A 17,229-nucleotide genomic window follows, 5' to 3' on the forward strand; every position below is an offset into this window, starting at 1 on the left:
TTCCTTGGCAAGGCTCTCTGTGAGTGGTTGTGGGTATCAGCCTGCCTGCTTGGGTGATGTGGAAAGCAGCTCAATAAAGGAAGTCACAATTTCCAGCATATGGATAGCTGCCTACGTTTAAAGTGTCAACTTTGCACATGGGGATTGTTTTATGTTGAATGAAGATCGTCTAAAGAAAAAAAAATGCAGTTTAGAAGAACCACAGTGTTTTGTCACATTCCCTTGAATACTTTGCAAGCCGTGCTTTTGTTTGAGTTACTAAAAAGTGTGTCCTGTATAGAAACCATGTTGTTTCTGGTCTCCCAGTTATTTATCAAATTCATCTGAAAATGAAACAATTCTTATTGCAAATATAATTTACTTGCCCATTGTACTGTCTCGGAGTTAAAAATGAGATCTCATTAAGATCAGAAAAAAAGTAATTCAAAGAGATCTGTTTCTTTCAATACATTTCCTCTGTGCAAAGAGCATCTGTTATATGCTGTGGGATGACTTGCTTTATTAAAAATTGTCCCCGGACAGCTGAGCTTATTTTCCTGTTTTGCTTAATTCAGTCGAGTGGATGCACTTTTTGTTGTACCACTTTTTGCCCAGGATAATTTGAAATTTAGGCAAACTAGAATTTTAGACATTATATTTGCATCTACCATGGGGGAAAAAACAACAACTTTGTTTTAAGGGATATTGTTTTGAAAATGATCCCTTAAAAAGATCACAAATTATATTTGTTTTATGCCATTGATTAGAGAGATTTTTTTTAAGTAAGCATTTTTTTCCATTTAGAGCTTTGTAAGAAACGTTGATTGGAGATAAAGGTATTTGAGCTTCCTAAGTTAATACACAAAGGAATTGTGGCATTCTCTGTAAACAGTCTGACCTCTCCAATAGCACAACTATCTGTGTGACCACCTGCAATCAAATGATGAGGGGTCTCTCTTGGGCAGGTGATGCTGAGTATTACAATGGTGAATGTTGATGTTCTTGCCATGTCAGTAAAGAATGCCTTGGGAATATGTTTGCCATGTGACATCAGGGTAATACTTTGTGGAGCACCAGGCAGTACTTGAATACTCTGAACTCTTTGGATAGCCATTCAGAATTGTCACTTGGGGAATGATAGCTGGCCAGCTCAACAAATAGCAAATGTTTTAAAAACAGATACCCAGTAGTCATGCCATATCATTCGCCAAACCGCTTTATACCATACGGTGTCGTGGGAAGCCGGAGCCTACCCAGCAAGCAACAAGCACAAGGCAGGGTACACCCTGGACAATTTAGAGGCCACCGTAAGGGCTGAGGGGGGAATTTGGCCCAGACATGGGGTAACTCCCTATTCTTATTGAGAAACACCCAGGGATCTTTAATGACCACTGAGAGTCAGGACCTCGGTTAAATGACTTATCCGAAATATGGCGCCCACTACAGTATAGTGTCCCCACCACCATACATTACACGGGGCATTAGGACCTCCACAGACCACAGGGTGAGCGCCCCCTGCTGGTCCCACTGACACCTCTTCCAGCAGCAACCATAGCTTCCCGGGAGTCACCCAGGTACTGACCAGGCTCCACCCTGCTGAGCTTCAGTGAGAATCCAGTTGAGAGCTGCAGGGTGATATGGCTGGATCCCCAGAAGTATACACCAAAATAAATTAAAACAACTGCAGGGAAAAGCAGCTAAATTAAAAATAAAACAAACTCTGCAAACCTAAAAATGGTGCAGTTCTGCAGATACTGCCAGAATGTGGGGATCTTGCACCGTTTGGCCAATGTAAAATGTCTGTGTTTGTGGTAATATGACTGTGGTTCAGATAAATCAAAAATTCTACTTTCAGGTCAATCACAGATTTCATAACATAAAACTAGTAACTCTAATTGGTTGTTTGACAATTTGCCTAGAGGGCACTAATGACTTAAGAGCATAACCCTAAGAAGTCAGTTGCTAATTGATCCAAAGAGCTCATATACCTGTTTCTTGAAAATTCCATACTTCACATAAGCTTTTGTGCAAATAAGTGCATCCTGTTCTTGATTTTAAATGCACTTCTTCTTAGTATAACTGGCAAACAAGAAGCTGCCATAAACTGACAAGATTTTAATTTACGAATGGTACTGTAGGTGCCACAAACTTTTCACTTGAGTCTAGACCCACGTGTGATTGATATCATGTTCTATATGTCTTCAGTGACTATATAAATATTTACTTCTCCCCAGACCTGAGTTTGGTTGGAATGCTTCTGTGTAAACAATGTATTCATGGAAAAGAAAATTGAAGGAACAGATAAAAATAGATGAATGGAATCTTACGGCATTCATAGCTCAATTAACTGGAAATCACTCAGCAGGCTTGTTGGCATTTCCTTAAAGTCACAGTGCCATTGAGTGACAGGGTTTTAAATAGCCAGCACAAAAAGACTTCATGCTTTACTTTGTCTTTAATTTATACAAACAGAATGAGCATATATAACACTGTCATTCCACTTGTGCCTCTGGACATTATACTTTAGCATAAAGTGCCCCATTAGGACAATACCCTGTTGATAAGACCACCAAGCCAAAGCCTTTAATCAGCAGCCTCTGTGAACATTATTAATTCAGAACCGCATTAGATAAGGTTTCGGCTCATATGCAGTCTTGATACTGGATATAAAAACACAAACAGGACATATTTTCTGCAACAACAGGTGAAGAGCTGGGTGAGCTTCCTGGAAGAAATTAAGTGGCTGTTAATTAACAACTGCCTGCAAGTTTTGCCACTCCATTTTTCGGGAGCCAAAGTTTCCTGGACAGTACCAGATTGGCGACATGACTTGTTTATGTCCCTTTTGTCACGCCAGAGCCTTTCAGAGGGTGCCATCATTGGGCATGCCGTCTAAACAGGGCATTTCCTGTTGCCCCTGGAGACAGGAAGCTGCAGTGGAGGCAGGGGGCTGGCCTGGGAGCAGGACGAGCTTTGCTTTAGAACTGACTTCAGAACAGAGCTCTGTCTCATTCCCAGCTCTTGTCACAATGGGATAAAGCTCCTAAATCTTTAACAGCAACATTTCCAACCAAAACATTACATACAATAACTGACACTATGTTTGACTACATGATAATTATGTATGTAGTTATGTATGACTTCATGTTGTATAGTCTGCTTTTTAGTGTATTCCTCTGAATCTTGTGCTTATGGCACAAAACCTCTTTTCTGAAACAGTAATAGCTTTACTGCACTTGTTACAGAAATTTGAGAATGTTATTGTTGGAAACGAAATCAGATTTCATCATTGAACAGACTGACACTTTTACAGAAAGCAATCTAAATACTGAAACTAGAATTTTGTCTTTTGTAGTCGTGGTAGAGTGGAATGTTTAAAACTTCTGAGCAGGAATCCACAAGGAAGTCTGGCTAAAAAGAGGATACATCAGGGACTAACTCCTTCCAGCATCAAAGTCAAACAGAAACATAGAGATCAGGGCTAAAAAGCCAGCTCCTGAAGCCAAGATAGGAAATTGGAATTTGGCTTTGTATCAGATCTATCTTACAGTATCTGTTCATAAAGATGAATACATTTTGTTCAACTGCAAATGAGCAATGTATTGCCTTTTACATTTATATTATCTATATAGTTTTAGAAACCAAAATAAAAACACAATGCATACAAAAAAAACACACTTTTGATGATAACATCCTGCTATGTAAAATCAAGATAGCATAAGAAACAAATACTACATGCATTGACATATGAGCTGATGTGGTGGCACAGTGGTTATCATTACTACCTCATTTACCAGAGCTTGGGCCCTGGGTTCAGTTCCTGGGGGCCTCTCTGCATGTAGTTGATACATTCTCGCTGTGCTCATATGGGTTGCACCCCACAGTCCAAAACCATTCTGACAGATTATTTGGCTTCTGTAAAAATTGGCTCTGATGTGAGTGTGTGTGTCTGTGTGAGTGTTCCGTTCAGGATGATCTCTGCCTCGTGACTTTTTTTTACTGGGTTAGGGACCAGCATCCTGTGCGACCCTATACGGGATAAAGTGGTTTAGAAAATGGATAGACTTAAAAGAAGGCAAGGTTTTCGTCGACTAATTCTCAAGAGATATCTGCTTCCGCATCACCTTCAATATCACAAAGTGTCTTCTGACTACATTTACACGTAGCAGTAATTGAGAGTATTGAATATCAAAATATTTAATTGCATTTTATTGATGGAAGTTACTGCCTACAATATCACACAATTCTGCTATTCAAACCTTTATTCTTTATCTAAACATATAACCAACTGGCTGAACACATCCCCTGAATGGAACTTATTTAATGATTACCAAGCCCCTTGTCTTGAAAATAAATCCAAATTCCATGGACTGTTCTATTCCTCTGCTTTAAGCAATATGTCCATAAGAAATGTGTTAAGTGCTGTATCTCACAAACCTAAGTAACGCGAATCAACAAGAACCACTTGTTTGCCAATAATACCGTTTTACATCTCTGCTTTGTCCTGTCTGGAAGTACATTAGTTAAGGCTGTTGTCTAGGGCCTGCTTTCCAAGGTCACAACCATTGAATCATGACAGGCGTTCAGGTCCACTTGCTGAGAGCTTGTGACGCCACCTGTCCTATAGAAAGAGCAATAGGGCGCTCTATCTCTCTCAGCACTCAGTCTAGAAGGGAGGCAGTCACCGAGCCAGGGATAGTGTAGGAAACGACACCTGACCCTCATTTCCTAAGGAAGGACACTGTTTACTTCTTGGGGAATATTTATTGACCGCCAACAGGAAACTCCCTATAGGCTAACGGAGCTCTCGGCAGACGGCAGTCCTTGCAGGGAGCGATTAAAAGATGTTGGCAGCTTTCATCAGAAAAAAATTCAACTGTTTCCCCTCGGGTTTCAACAATAGGGCCAGACAGCCCCCCTTCCCTGTACATTTTCACAACACGCACAAACACCCATAAATAGTAGAAACCTTCATCCCCCTGACAATGGTAAGACAGTGGAAGCTTACGCCACTGGTGGCCTTTTTATTTGACTATCAAGCAAAATTGCCAGTGTGTTTTTGTCACCTTTGAATTGTAGCAGTAGCTGTTGTGTCACTTGAGGATTGCTATTAAGTTGAGAGCCAAGAAAGCATCATTTTGGGGTGAGATGAAAGAGTCTTTAACATATGAATGCTGAAAGTTAGGACTTGTAAGGATAAGATAGGTTTCAGCAAATATCAGCAAAACTAAAAAGAAAAACTGAATTGTGTTAATTAATAAGTATTTAGACCCCTGAATTCATTAATTGGTGGAAAAACGATTGCAGTATTACCATAAGATCCACATTACTGTACCGTATTATAGGCGTAATAGTTATTATATTAAATCTTTTTGGGTAAGTCTCTACCAACTTTGTATACTAGTGCAGTATAGCTTTGGGTCATTGTCCAGCTGAAAGTTGAATTTCCATCCCAGTTTTAGATCTTTATAAGACTGAAGAAAATTATCCTCTTTGGTTTTGCCGGTAGTTTGCTCTATCCAATGCCTCCTCAAAACAGCCGAGAGTCCCAGTCCCTGTGTTGGCCAAATGTTTGTAGTATAACCTAAATGCTTTGTTGGACGTTCCATGTGGGATTTTAAATACTTTTCTAGTTCCATATAAGCCTGTTGTTTGGAGTGACCACATACAGTATATTGCTGACCCATGAACGTTTTATTCCATCTCAGAAAATGATTTTTATGAGTCTTTTAAAGTTAACATTGTCTACACAATGTCTTCCCTAACCAGTTTCCTCCTAGGCTGGATATTCAGAGCTATATTCAGCTCTTGATAAGAGGTGATTATAGAGTTGATTTAAAATGATGACTGCAAGGGTGACATAATCAATAAAGATGGATGTATTCTTGCTGATTAGTCCGTTTAAAAATGTGGTATTGTTGTAAGCATGGTTTATAACAAAATCTCCCTGTAAAAGGGTCAGATATGAGGCCAAGTATAGAACAATGTTTGTACAGTGTATACAACAATACAGCTCATTAAATAAGTATTCATTTTACACTTTTACAGGATTGCTGACTGCTTGCACACCAAGGGAGGTGACAGGAAAGGAAAATGACTTCATCAGTGTCACCGAAGCTTCAGTGGGTTGTTGGAGCTCATACGCCAACAATGACACAGAAGTGCACATCCTGAACTTGGAAATTCAGAATTCTGATCAGAATGTAAGTTGTCATCTAACTTTCTCCAACAGACTTCTCTCTGGAGTTTCCAGTTACCTTGTGTCCCTCAAACTCCTGGAGTGCTGGAGTACATAGTGACACGCTGGTCTTGTGGAGCCTTGTTGGTTTCCATGTTTTTCAGTGCTTTCCCCATTTTTTCTTATGCTTCGACATAATGGAGATTTCTAGTGCCTCAAAGTAAAGCATACCTTTCTACACTTTTACTTCTATATAGGGCAGTTGTAACACATAAGGAACTGTACACAAGTCACTAAACCTTCAAGTGGGTACAGACCCTGTAAATAAAATACATTCACAGGGCGAAATCACAAATTACTGTATGTAAACAGTCAGAACTGCAAAGACTGCTCTCAGAGTACGTTTATCCATTTAAATTGATACCAGATGATGCACAATTGGCCAAGACACCCGTTTTATGGCACTTCACAGTAGCTTTTATGCTGTTGTCTTTGACAAGTAGAAACATGTGGTCATGCGCTGTATCCTTGACAACAGCTGCTTGAAGATTGTTCCTTCTTCTCCAGGGCAAGAGCTAACAGTTACCATATGACTATTATCATGCAATCTGGAAATCCCGAGGTATGAGAAGTGATAAAGAATAAAGTCAACCACTCTTGCCTTTTTTTTTATACAACTAAAACAACAAGAGTAAAATCGCTTTTCCAACCTAAACAAAAGTGTTTTACTTGGAAGTTTGTTGACAGCTGTTTGATGGGAAGCAGAATTATTTTGCTGACTGTGAATAAGGTTTTAGTACTTTTCCACAGTAGATACCATACAACAAAATATCAGTTATCAGGACCTCCCAGTTTCAGGAGACGTGATACTTCTAGTGTTTTTCACAAACCCTTGTTGACTTAGTGGAATTTTCAGCCAACTAACTGCATAGACATTTCTGGATTTTCTTTAAACATTGCATTGGAATGATCATGGAGTCACTGTTCATGCACCATCTGGCAGTACAGTATGTCACAACTGAAGAGCACAAGAGAGATTACAAGTAAGAGGAGGCTACTCTGCGTGTTTGGTTGTTATGTGTGTCCTACAGAGGCAGACTCTGTAGGACACACATTTTTCAAGGCACATCAACCACGTGCTGATACAATTATCCCTCCTTATAAAACTATTATTATTATTTTGTTCTTCTAAAACCACTCATAAGGTGAAAATACATAAAATGGAAGTTAAATACCCATTACGTCCCGTGTTATAATCTGTGATTGGTTCAAAAATGAAAAAATATTCATCATCCTGGAAGATGCACAAAATCAAGGATCTTGGCACTACTTTATGAGTCCAGCTCATTAGTGAAAATCTGCCTGTTAAACGGGGAAAAAAACAGGAATTACTACATCTCTAAGTAAAAAGATTCAAATATAATATAAATATAACTACCAGGCAAGCCATAAAACTAAAGTTCCTATGAATGCATTGCTGTTTAACATACCTCTTAATGTTTTGTTGGTTATTAATGCTATTTTGCTCCTGTGTTATTTTTACTGCATTTAATATTAAAAACATTACATGTTTTAAAAAGTGCATTAGTTAAAAAAAACCCCTTTACATTTAGATTTAAAAAACTCCCATTTAAAATTGTCATTATAATTTCTCTAAGCAGAGTTTCTAAAACAATTAAATACATTTACGAATGAAGTACGTTTGTAATTTTTTCTCTCTGGGTATTGTTGGCATTTTTATTTGAATTTTAAGCTACACTAGTGTGTCGATCCAAATCTTTTTTTTTACACTACTCGAAAGTGAGTCATCCAGTTAAAGTGAAATATTAGATACCACAACTGCATTCTGTGTGGATCACTGAGAGTGAACGTCCAGCTGGAATTTTAAATATGATTCTTTGAACCATCCTGTCTCTTTGCTGCTCCAGTTTAAGATCTTGCCAAAAATGCTGTCTTAAACTGCACGCACTTTGCAGACAGGGAGACAAATGATATCTGAACAACGGGGCAGTGCTGACTGCTTCCCCAGACCTGACTCCAGAAATTGAACATTTCCCTCTGTGGCCAAAGCTGTAAACAAGACAGATGGAATGTGGATTTTCTGAGAAAGCGGGAGAGGATGGAAAGGAGAGTTAGGGGCTGGCTTTGCGGTTCAAAGGGGGAGTTGTTAAAGTCCAGTTTGATGTCATCGTTTGGCACGCAGCTGGCTCCTTGGCCTGGATCCTAGACCAGAGACTGGAGCCGTCTTGGGTTAGGGGACAGAGAAGAATTACGGGAAGCCAGTTTACATCAGCAGAGCCAGCAAAAAGAAAAAGAAAAAAAAAAGGCACTCAAGAGGAAAAAAAAGTCAGTCAAAAGGAAAACAATTGTATCTTGAAAACACAGGAACAAAAATAGCAAGGGTGAGTGAGCAAGGGCCTGCTACTTTCATTGTTCGAATGAAGAGAGTTAGAGGAGCAGGAGAGAGAGATGAAAACTGGGAGGGGAATCTGTTTTCTGTAAACAGTGTGTGGTTGTAATGAGCAATTCCTTCTTTTTTTTCTTCCTCTGTTCTTGAGGAATTTGGTATTTGAATAGATTTTGAATATTAAACACAGAAATTGGTTCAGTCCTGTTGAGGCCCATAAATGCAGCTGGAGCTTTCTTTTAGTCTTTTGAGTTCTTTGGTCATCTTCACTCATTTCAGTCTAGATGATCAATAGTTTAGCAATCATCTAGTCACCTTCTTTCTTTATTAGTTATCAAATATTTCTCAAATAACTAACCTTTTAGACTTTTAATTTCCCAAGAAATTTCAGGATATAAGTTAGACTTTGGTTTTCCCCTTCCTCTGAATCAGTGATGATGGTCTCAACATTTGTCAGTTTCCTGTCTCTGAGTCTAATTCAAAGACAGTCTGCCTGCAGTTTGTTTAAATGCTTTCACATGCAGAGAAAGACATCTAGCCAAGATATTGTTTTAATATAAGTGCATCAAAGAAGCAGGCTTTCAAAATTCAACCCACACACAACACTGTTGCAAAACTACAGTATTAATGCTCGCTAGCTTTCTGGAATTACTGTTGAGGGCTGAGTTTGTAAGTTCTGATTGAACTATTGGAACAAAAAATGTTTAGCTTAACAGTGTTATCCATCCAGGATTATACAATAAAGATTTTAGTTAAAAAAAGTAAACTATAAATCCACTCAAAGTTATTTGTGAATATGGGGATTTACATTAAATTATATTTTTATAATTTAATGTATGCTTCAAGTTTGTGTTAATGTTTTTTTAATTCCTGTACTCTTACACTTCATAATAAAATCATTTTTGAGTTAGCAAAGCCACAGCCATCTATCTGTATAACTAACACAGATATATCACTGAAAGTGTCTTGGTCTAACCAGAAATACACCTGTCTGTGCCCAGGCCTTTTGTGATAGATTTGTACATTTACTACTGCTAACAATCTCAATCACTCATTACCTTACTGAAGTAGTTCTAACAAACTTAAAACACTGACACTAAAATGAAACAAAAAAAAGGCTGAGAGCAGAAAAATGCCTAACCACAAGCTGCAAGAAATAAAAGGGAAAAGTTAACTTGGCAAAAAATACAACAACGTGACTTCCTAAATCAGTGCAAGAGCATTTCTCCAACAGAACAACAGAATGTCTTAATCGCAGCTGTGATTGCAGAAAATTGGTTTGGAAGTACATTCTCTCTAAACTGACATATGTGGAGCCAAACACAAAAAGTATGCTATTCTTACACATACTGTATATAGGGGAACTGCAACACTATTTTTATATTTCGGGGCTGGGAAGATCTGAATTGATGAGAGGATTTCAAACCACAATTAAAGTAAAATGTACACAGTAACATGTAAAACTTCCAATTTACTGTACATTATAAAATAGATGAAATTTCCAGGTATGAGCAGTGCCATATTCTGCGATCCAGAACGAGGCAACAAAACTTCCAGTGACATGAAACGGCCCTATTACATTGTGAACAAGCAGGCTTGTGAATTCATCATTTTTAATCCAATGGAAATATTGTTTCTGACTTCAGAAATAGTTTTACTGATAAATGTAACTTAGTAGTTAACTCTGCATGCAGATCACATTGGAAACTTTCTTCAGTGAAATGTCTGCTACACAGTCGGTGCTAAATTAGTCCATTTTTTCCACACTGTCAATGAATTTATTTTGTTACCGATATTTAATAACCGATCTGAGAAATTGGGGCTGAAGATCCATTTAAAGCAGAATGAACTGATTTACTGTTGTGCTTCCATATGTAATTACTAAAGATTATGTGATTGACACAATGTAGTTTCTGATTGAGTTGAGTCAAATGTCAATCTGTGCAGACTCTGGGCAATTACTACAACTTTACTTTAGACAGGACACTTTGCTTCTGTGATGCATGAGAATCTCTAATATTTTGATAGGGAATGTAGTTTTGGGAGAATATGTGCTGCCCTAAAATATCTGTAATGTTATTGCACCATTGTGATATAATTTATGTTTTTAATCGAACATTAGAACAATAATATAGTATATACTGTAAATAGTATAATATTAACATGGAAATGAAAAATTATTCTTGCATAGTTTTCATTTCATATGAATCCTTTGTGAACAGGCATTTTACAGTAAAAAAAGAAGCGATGAGACAATATTTGTCACAGTTACAAAGTTAGATCTGACAAATTGCCTGTAAATGATTTAATTAGTAATTTTGATGTTGAAATAAGGAACAGCTATACAAAATCTACTTCTCATTTTGAAGTGCTTGGGCAGCATTAGCATGGCCTAAGGTCGTAAGGCCAAGGGTTATAAAGCCGTAGAGGCACAGAGCAAGGAAGGGGAATATTTGGAGGTGTCGAAGACTTGGGTCTTTACTTGGGTTAGGAGATTCAGCCAATGGAGATCTTTTATTCAATCAGCTGAAGGGGAGCGTAACACAGAGAACGTTTTTCCCCTAGCACACAGTGAAGTTACACTTTTCCTTTTATATAGTACATAAAATGTAGGTGAGACTTTTAACATATCAAAGGAACACACAAGGCACAGGACACTCACAGAAGTCTTTCAGACACACTCAAAACAGGACAGAAACATCCAGCACATCAAGCATCCTGCAATCTGTTTTATTTCTTTCTGATAAAACCACAGGCCTTAGTTGCAGGAAGACACTTGTCTTAGGTGCAAACAGAAAACCTCTCCTGTGCATATGTAGCGGAGCTAGTTCGGATATGGTGACGTCATCGCCCTCCCTGCACGTAGCAGAGACCTCAGCTGCCTGGACTGGGGGAGGTCTCCTTTAGCTCATGCGGCAGGTTCCCTGTTGCGTTACACCGGAGACCCGGGTTTGTGCCCCAGGTGTTGCGGGACGAAACGGGTGGCAAAGGGCACGAGCCCGCGCGGAACCTCAACAGTCACACATAGTCACTGTCTTGCCCCTTCCCAAGAGATCACCACACACAGTTTTCCACAGTGGGAATGTGGAGCGTCTTCTGAACAGGGCACTTGTGGTTTTTCATATAGTGGTGAGTTAGAAAAGTTTACATTCCTGTCTATTGTTGGTACATTAGAAATGGTGTTCGCCAGCCTGACCACACAAGCATTCGTGGTTTCAACAAAAGGCCTATGACGTTTACACGTGTGGAGCAGCACATCACAGAAAACAAGATTTTCTGTGGGTTGCTTGTGAATTATATAATATAATATAATATTATATTGTGAAATATGCTGTGGATCTAGAAATCATAGCCACTAGTCTCTCTCTCTCTGCTGTCATTACTGTAAGAGATTCACTCTGTGGGTTAGCTTGGTTCCTGTTCTATTCAAGGACAGGGCAAGACCAATCATTTGGCGCCAATCGCACTTTAGTCATGAGGTGAAATTAGTGACATATGCACCCCAGAGACAGGGCTAGATGCCAGGATTGTGCTGTTTCGTGTGTGTGTGGCCATGAGTGATATTTCCTCAGACCATTTGGGTGATGGGTCAAATGATCCAGATTTACAGTGAAAACACACACATGCACAAAAATGGGCAATGAGTCATGGAAAAAGAAATTCTTCAGTTAAGCGGGGCAATTACACAACACAACACGGTCAAGGTAGCGAGCTGTCATCAGCCCTACCCAGTGCAAGTTGGAAGGGGGACGTTCTGTACTGAAAGACAATAGGGAATCCCCACTGACTGAGACCAAGAGAAGCTAAACTTAGCTCCTTCATTGAAAAGCGGCACGCTCTAGTTTGCCTTGACCAGGTGCGCTGCTGGTTAAGAGCCTTTGTTCATTGTGAGCTGCAATATCTGGTCTCCCTGGTTACAACAAATAGTGCTTTTTTGGACTGTCACAGGATAGCAAAATATAAACAGCACCTTGTCTGTACAGAATGGCAAGTAGAGAGTGTGGACAAAGTGCTTCAGCAGAGGAAACGATTGCAGCATTTCTCTTTGCACTTTGACAGGATTACATCTTCTGAAAAAGCGAAACTGACTAGCTCACTAGAACCAATATCTTATTCTAAAAGAAAGAAACAAATGTTCATTATTTAAAAACACAAGAAAAGTAAAGAAAAGAGAGGAGGGCATTCAGCCCACCTAGCCTGTTTCATAACTTAGCAGCTACGGTAATTGATTTCTTCCAATCATTTCTTGAAAGAAGCCAGTAAATTAGCTTCAGCAAAGTTGCCTAGATCCATACTCCCATCATCTTTATGGTCTTCTGTTCAGAGATGACTAGAAGGGGAACTGAATCAAGCATTCAAAATCCTCAAAGTTAAAAAAGATAAAAGTCAACCTAGTTGATTTCTTCAGAATGAGCATTGGATTTCTTCAGAATGACCTGTGCCTTCTGATTACTGTTTCAAAAGTAATTGAAACAGGAAACAGAAGACACAGGTGTTTACTATGTGGATGTACATTTAGAAGTGGAGAAAGGAGACAGATTTTTTTTTATTCAGAAGGTTGTGGGGGTAATGAATAAGATACCCAGCAGGGCTATTGAATATGATACCCTGGATTCTTTCAAGAAACAGTTATATGAGATCATTGGATCAATCACCTGCTAACTACCGAAGGGCTAGCATTGTAAAAAAGGTTGAGCAACAGAATTGTGGTTGAGATGGAGTTGATGGATAGTTTTAGCAAGATGGAGTTACAATAATCTAAGTGGAACAATATCAGGGGTTGGACTGGCAGTTATGTTGAATTGCTGGAGATGCCAGAGAGGCCAGGCAGACAGAGATTGAAAGGCTCAGCAGAAGATATTATTATTATTATTATTATTATTATTATTATTATTATTTTATTTTAGTGAGAGTGCATCCAGGAGGACATGGCTGTGAGACAAGCAGAGATACTGGAGGAGATGTTTGTAGCAGAGGAAGGAAAAGAGAGGGAGATTTGAACTGATGGAAATGCATTGTTTATAGATTTGACTAAATCCAAGCTAAAGTGACTCTTTGTTGTTTAGAAAAAAAATGATAAACATGCGATACAAATAATAACAGCTCTGAAAGTGGACCCTTCTTCTGAAGATGAAGGTTCAAACTGCGTCATGATCAGTCAGTACACCACTCTCTGTGCATACAGTAGTGTGACCGCAGTATTAGTAACAGAACGTGTTTTGTCTTAAGGAACTAAAGATGAAAATGAGTGACCAGAGTGAAGTCCATTAGTTAAATCTGACTGGTCAATTAGGGGCATTCCAGAATAATTGTATTAGCTCAGGTCATCAGGGCTTCAGAATTGACGCAGCAGTCCAGCACACTCCAGCACAGCTATTCCTGGCTCCTGGACCTCGGTCGTAATCTCTCAGTCTGTCTTCACAGTCTGAGATATTGCCGTGAAGTGCTCCTTCTATCAGGACTCAAGTCCTCAGATGGCTGGGTTGAGGAGCCAGCCAGATTTCTGGCTCCCTGGCATTCACTCAGCATTACTGTGGCCTCCCGTTCACCCCAGAGCGACCCACTGCAGGATAAGAAAAAAAAATCCCACTTTTTCTTTTTTAATCACAACAAATTTATTTCCTGTGGGTTTTCACACATTTGAATTGTTAGCCATCAGACTTCCTTTACAATGCCAGACTACGTGTCTGTTGCGGGAGTCGATCGTTGAAGGAACTGCCTCAAAGAAAGAGAGTGGACTGGAAAAACACGACTGCACGACTTCTTCCTCCTTGCAGGCGGAAGCTCACATTGGGGGAAACTCTGCCGTGGTTTCGCCTGGCTCTTTTTTCAGTGTTTATATGCCCTGAGTTTGCAGTCTTATGTTTTTACTCATGTTCACATCAACAAGGAGGTCGAACCTGATCCTGTGCAAATGGACCATTTCGTTTTATCCCAGATAATGTTTTCAAGGGTTTTCTATTCTTTTTTACAGGACATAAACTTCACCTATAAAATGTAAAACTCTGATGTATTTTTTTAATGTCTATATCAGCAATGGTCATGCTTGCGACAGTTGAAACAACTATTCCCATTTTTTTTTGCCTATAAGCTATTATTTTAGAAAGGTTGAAAGCACAATGCAATAAAATTGATTCTTTCAGAAATATATTTAAAAGCTGTAAAATTAAAGTGTATCATTAATCATTTTTGCTATTCTTTTGTCATGTCCAACTTGCGTGTTTAATCTATTATACAGTATGCCCCATTCAAATCACATTTGTTTTGTAAGAGATTGGTTAGTGTGTCTTGGGATTTTCAGATAAATTGGGTTCTAATTCTGATCATGTTATGCCTGATGTTCTTTTTTAGGATTGAATGATATTTTACTTTTGTGTATCAAATGTTCAATTAATTACTTACTGAAATGTAATCACTGTAACAATTATCTACATGGCATGTCTGTGTCAACAAAAATGTTTTTTTTCCTGTTTGTGGTTCTTTAGGTTGTATTACTAGATCTGATGACTACAAAGCAAACGGTTCTGATTCTGAATGCCAGCGTATCCACAAATCTTTACATCCTCACAGCGGATCCAAAAGTACAAATCTATGTGAGTATAGACTATATTCATTATCCCTATTATTTAGGTTTTTGATGAGCTTTCCTTGTGGTATAAAACACAGTTCAGTGTCTTTATAAAGTAAATTGTATTCTGTTTGTTTTTGAGATAAAACCTTTGTGCAATTTTGTAGTATAGGAACAAGTAGGTTTATTCCATGCTGAAAAAAAGAAGAAAGCAAACACAACATTTCGGCCATGGAGCCTTCTTCAGGTGTGAGCAATGGAATAAACGTATTACTTGTTCCTTTGCAGCCTATGCATGCTAACGCAGCTACCCACCTGAACATTTTGTAATATATACATTAAAAACACAATATTAAACATTTGTAAAGTACTTTTCGGACATTGTAAACCATATTAAGGGTTTGTGCAATTCACTGTGTTTGAGACTTTTCAATGACTCCTACATCTGCAGGCCTGCTACACTGGCACACACACACGTCAGAGTCCTGCATCTTCGACACACCTAAAACCCCACTGTGCTTTACGGGACTGTCAAGTGATATCGCTAAGAGCCTAGAGAAGCCCAGGAAGTTGCAAGAGTCTGTTTTTTGCCAAAAGCAGTAATATCGTGGCCCACTAATATCCACCCTAAGCTGGTGGCACTATGTCAGACGGCCATTGTTAACTGAAGTTCGGGAGGGATAACAACAGCAAGTGAATCTCACCCAGCTGTTCCAAATCCTAATCATTGCCAAAATCTGCTATTTATATTTCTAACACAAATTTGTCTCAAGCATTCCTCCTCCACTCCATCTCCACACTGCAGCTTGGTTAACTCCGCTTTCTGAATGAACACTCTCTGAACATCATCAAAAGCTTAATTTTTTTTTTACCAAAACAAGTTATAAGCTCTGTCAAGGTTTTAATTTATAATGCCTTCATATTTGTGTTTCTGCATTGCCAATTTTGCTAAATATTTTAATGGAAAAGCAAATAAACCAAGTGTTTATCTGAGCCACAGCATGTATACTGTATTCCCATAGTTAGGAGTCATGCAAGAAGTGCCATTTGTTGGTGACTTTGCTCTTTCTATGCATAAGCAGCTATAGCAGAAGATTGGAAATGTGTGTAGTATATCTTTAATTTGTATTTAAATATTCAATACTTTTTGTAGCTGTATCGCTTTAAGTTTCCAGGGTCTTGCATTTTGTACTTTTAACACTATGCCATGTACTATAGTATACAATTTATTTGGTCAGTGGTTTATTAGCACAAGATGGAGACTTATTGGGAAGATGTCTGAATAATGTTGACAAAGAACAGATGTTTTTTTTTAATGAAAATGTAAAAAAATAAATGTTTTAGAAAACATGTTGGGGAGGATGACAGCCACTGTGACAGAGAACAGCACTGAATCAGTCAGCTGTTTCTGTGCAAAATAATCTGAGACGCATGGTTAGTTTCAAAGAAATGTCAGTGGTTGAAACTGTTTGCCTCCCCAGTGATGGCAGGAGAAGCATTCCTCCCCGTTTTTCATATCCTTTACTGTTCATTCCTGATGTAATCTAGAAGATAAAAATGAGGGCCTTGTGTTTTCCATGTGCACGATAAGCAATTAGTGCATGTTTTTCGTTAACTATGAGGTGGACAATTTTCTCCTAGTTTAGCCTGGGCGGGGGAGGACTAGGGACTGATAAATCTTTGCAGCACTGTTATATCGGACAAAACAGTTATCCCACACAACAGCAGGATGATTTGTCTAAAGTGCCAAATTAATGGGACACGACACAAAATATGTAAAACGGATTGTAACCCAGCTTTTATGTCCCAGTACATTTTGAGTAAGACCTTTTCTGTGAAGCACCTCCAAACTGTCTGGCATTGTGGGCGTAGTGAAGGTGTTCTTGGGCAGATGTGCTGAGAATGCAGGTGTGATAGGTGTACTACAGCTGTGAATGGGTGCAATATGATTGCAATATGAGTGTAATTTGTATGGGTGTGTTTGAGAGTGTTTAGTAGGCCCGGAGCTTCACAAAAAATCTGTTCGTAAATAGCTTAAGGACAATTTCTTTCTAACACCGGTGCCACAAATTCCTACAGCAATGATATTTGTAGTAC

At 38.8% G+C, this 17,229-nt stretch overlaps 1 protein-coding gene across 1 annotated transcript in view; it reads left to right on the top strand.

The window, feature by feature from the left end:
• eng (endoglin) overlaps nucleotides 1-17,229 on the top strand; it is a 50,700-nt gene that overhangs the window by 10,004 nt on the left and 23,467 nt on the right. The window contains exons 3-4 of the mRNA XM_088615349.1: nucleotides 6,028-6,182; nucleotides 15,050-15,157. Of these exons, the coding sequence (XP_088471475.1) occupies nucleotides 6,028-6,182; nucleotides 15,050-15,157 (263 nt within the window). The remainder of the gene's footprint in view (nucleotides 1-6,027; nucleotides 6,183-15,049; nucleotides 15,158-17,229) is intronic.

This window comes from Lepisosteus platostomus, chromosome 21 (genome assembly GCF_059453375.1).
Source record: "Lepisosteus platostomus isolate fLepPlt1 chromosome 21, fLepPlt1.hap1, whole genome shotgun sequence".
In the NCBI taxonomy this organism is placed as follows: Eukaryota; Metazoa; Chordata; class Actinopteri; order Semionotiformes; family Lepisosteidae; genus Lepisosteus; species Lepisosteus platostomus.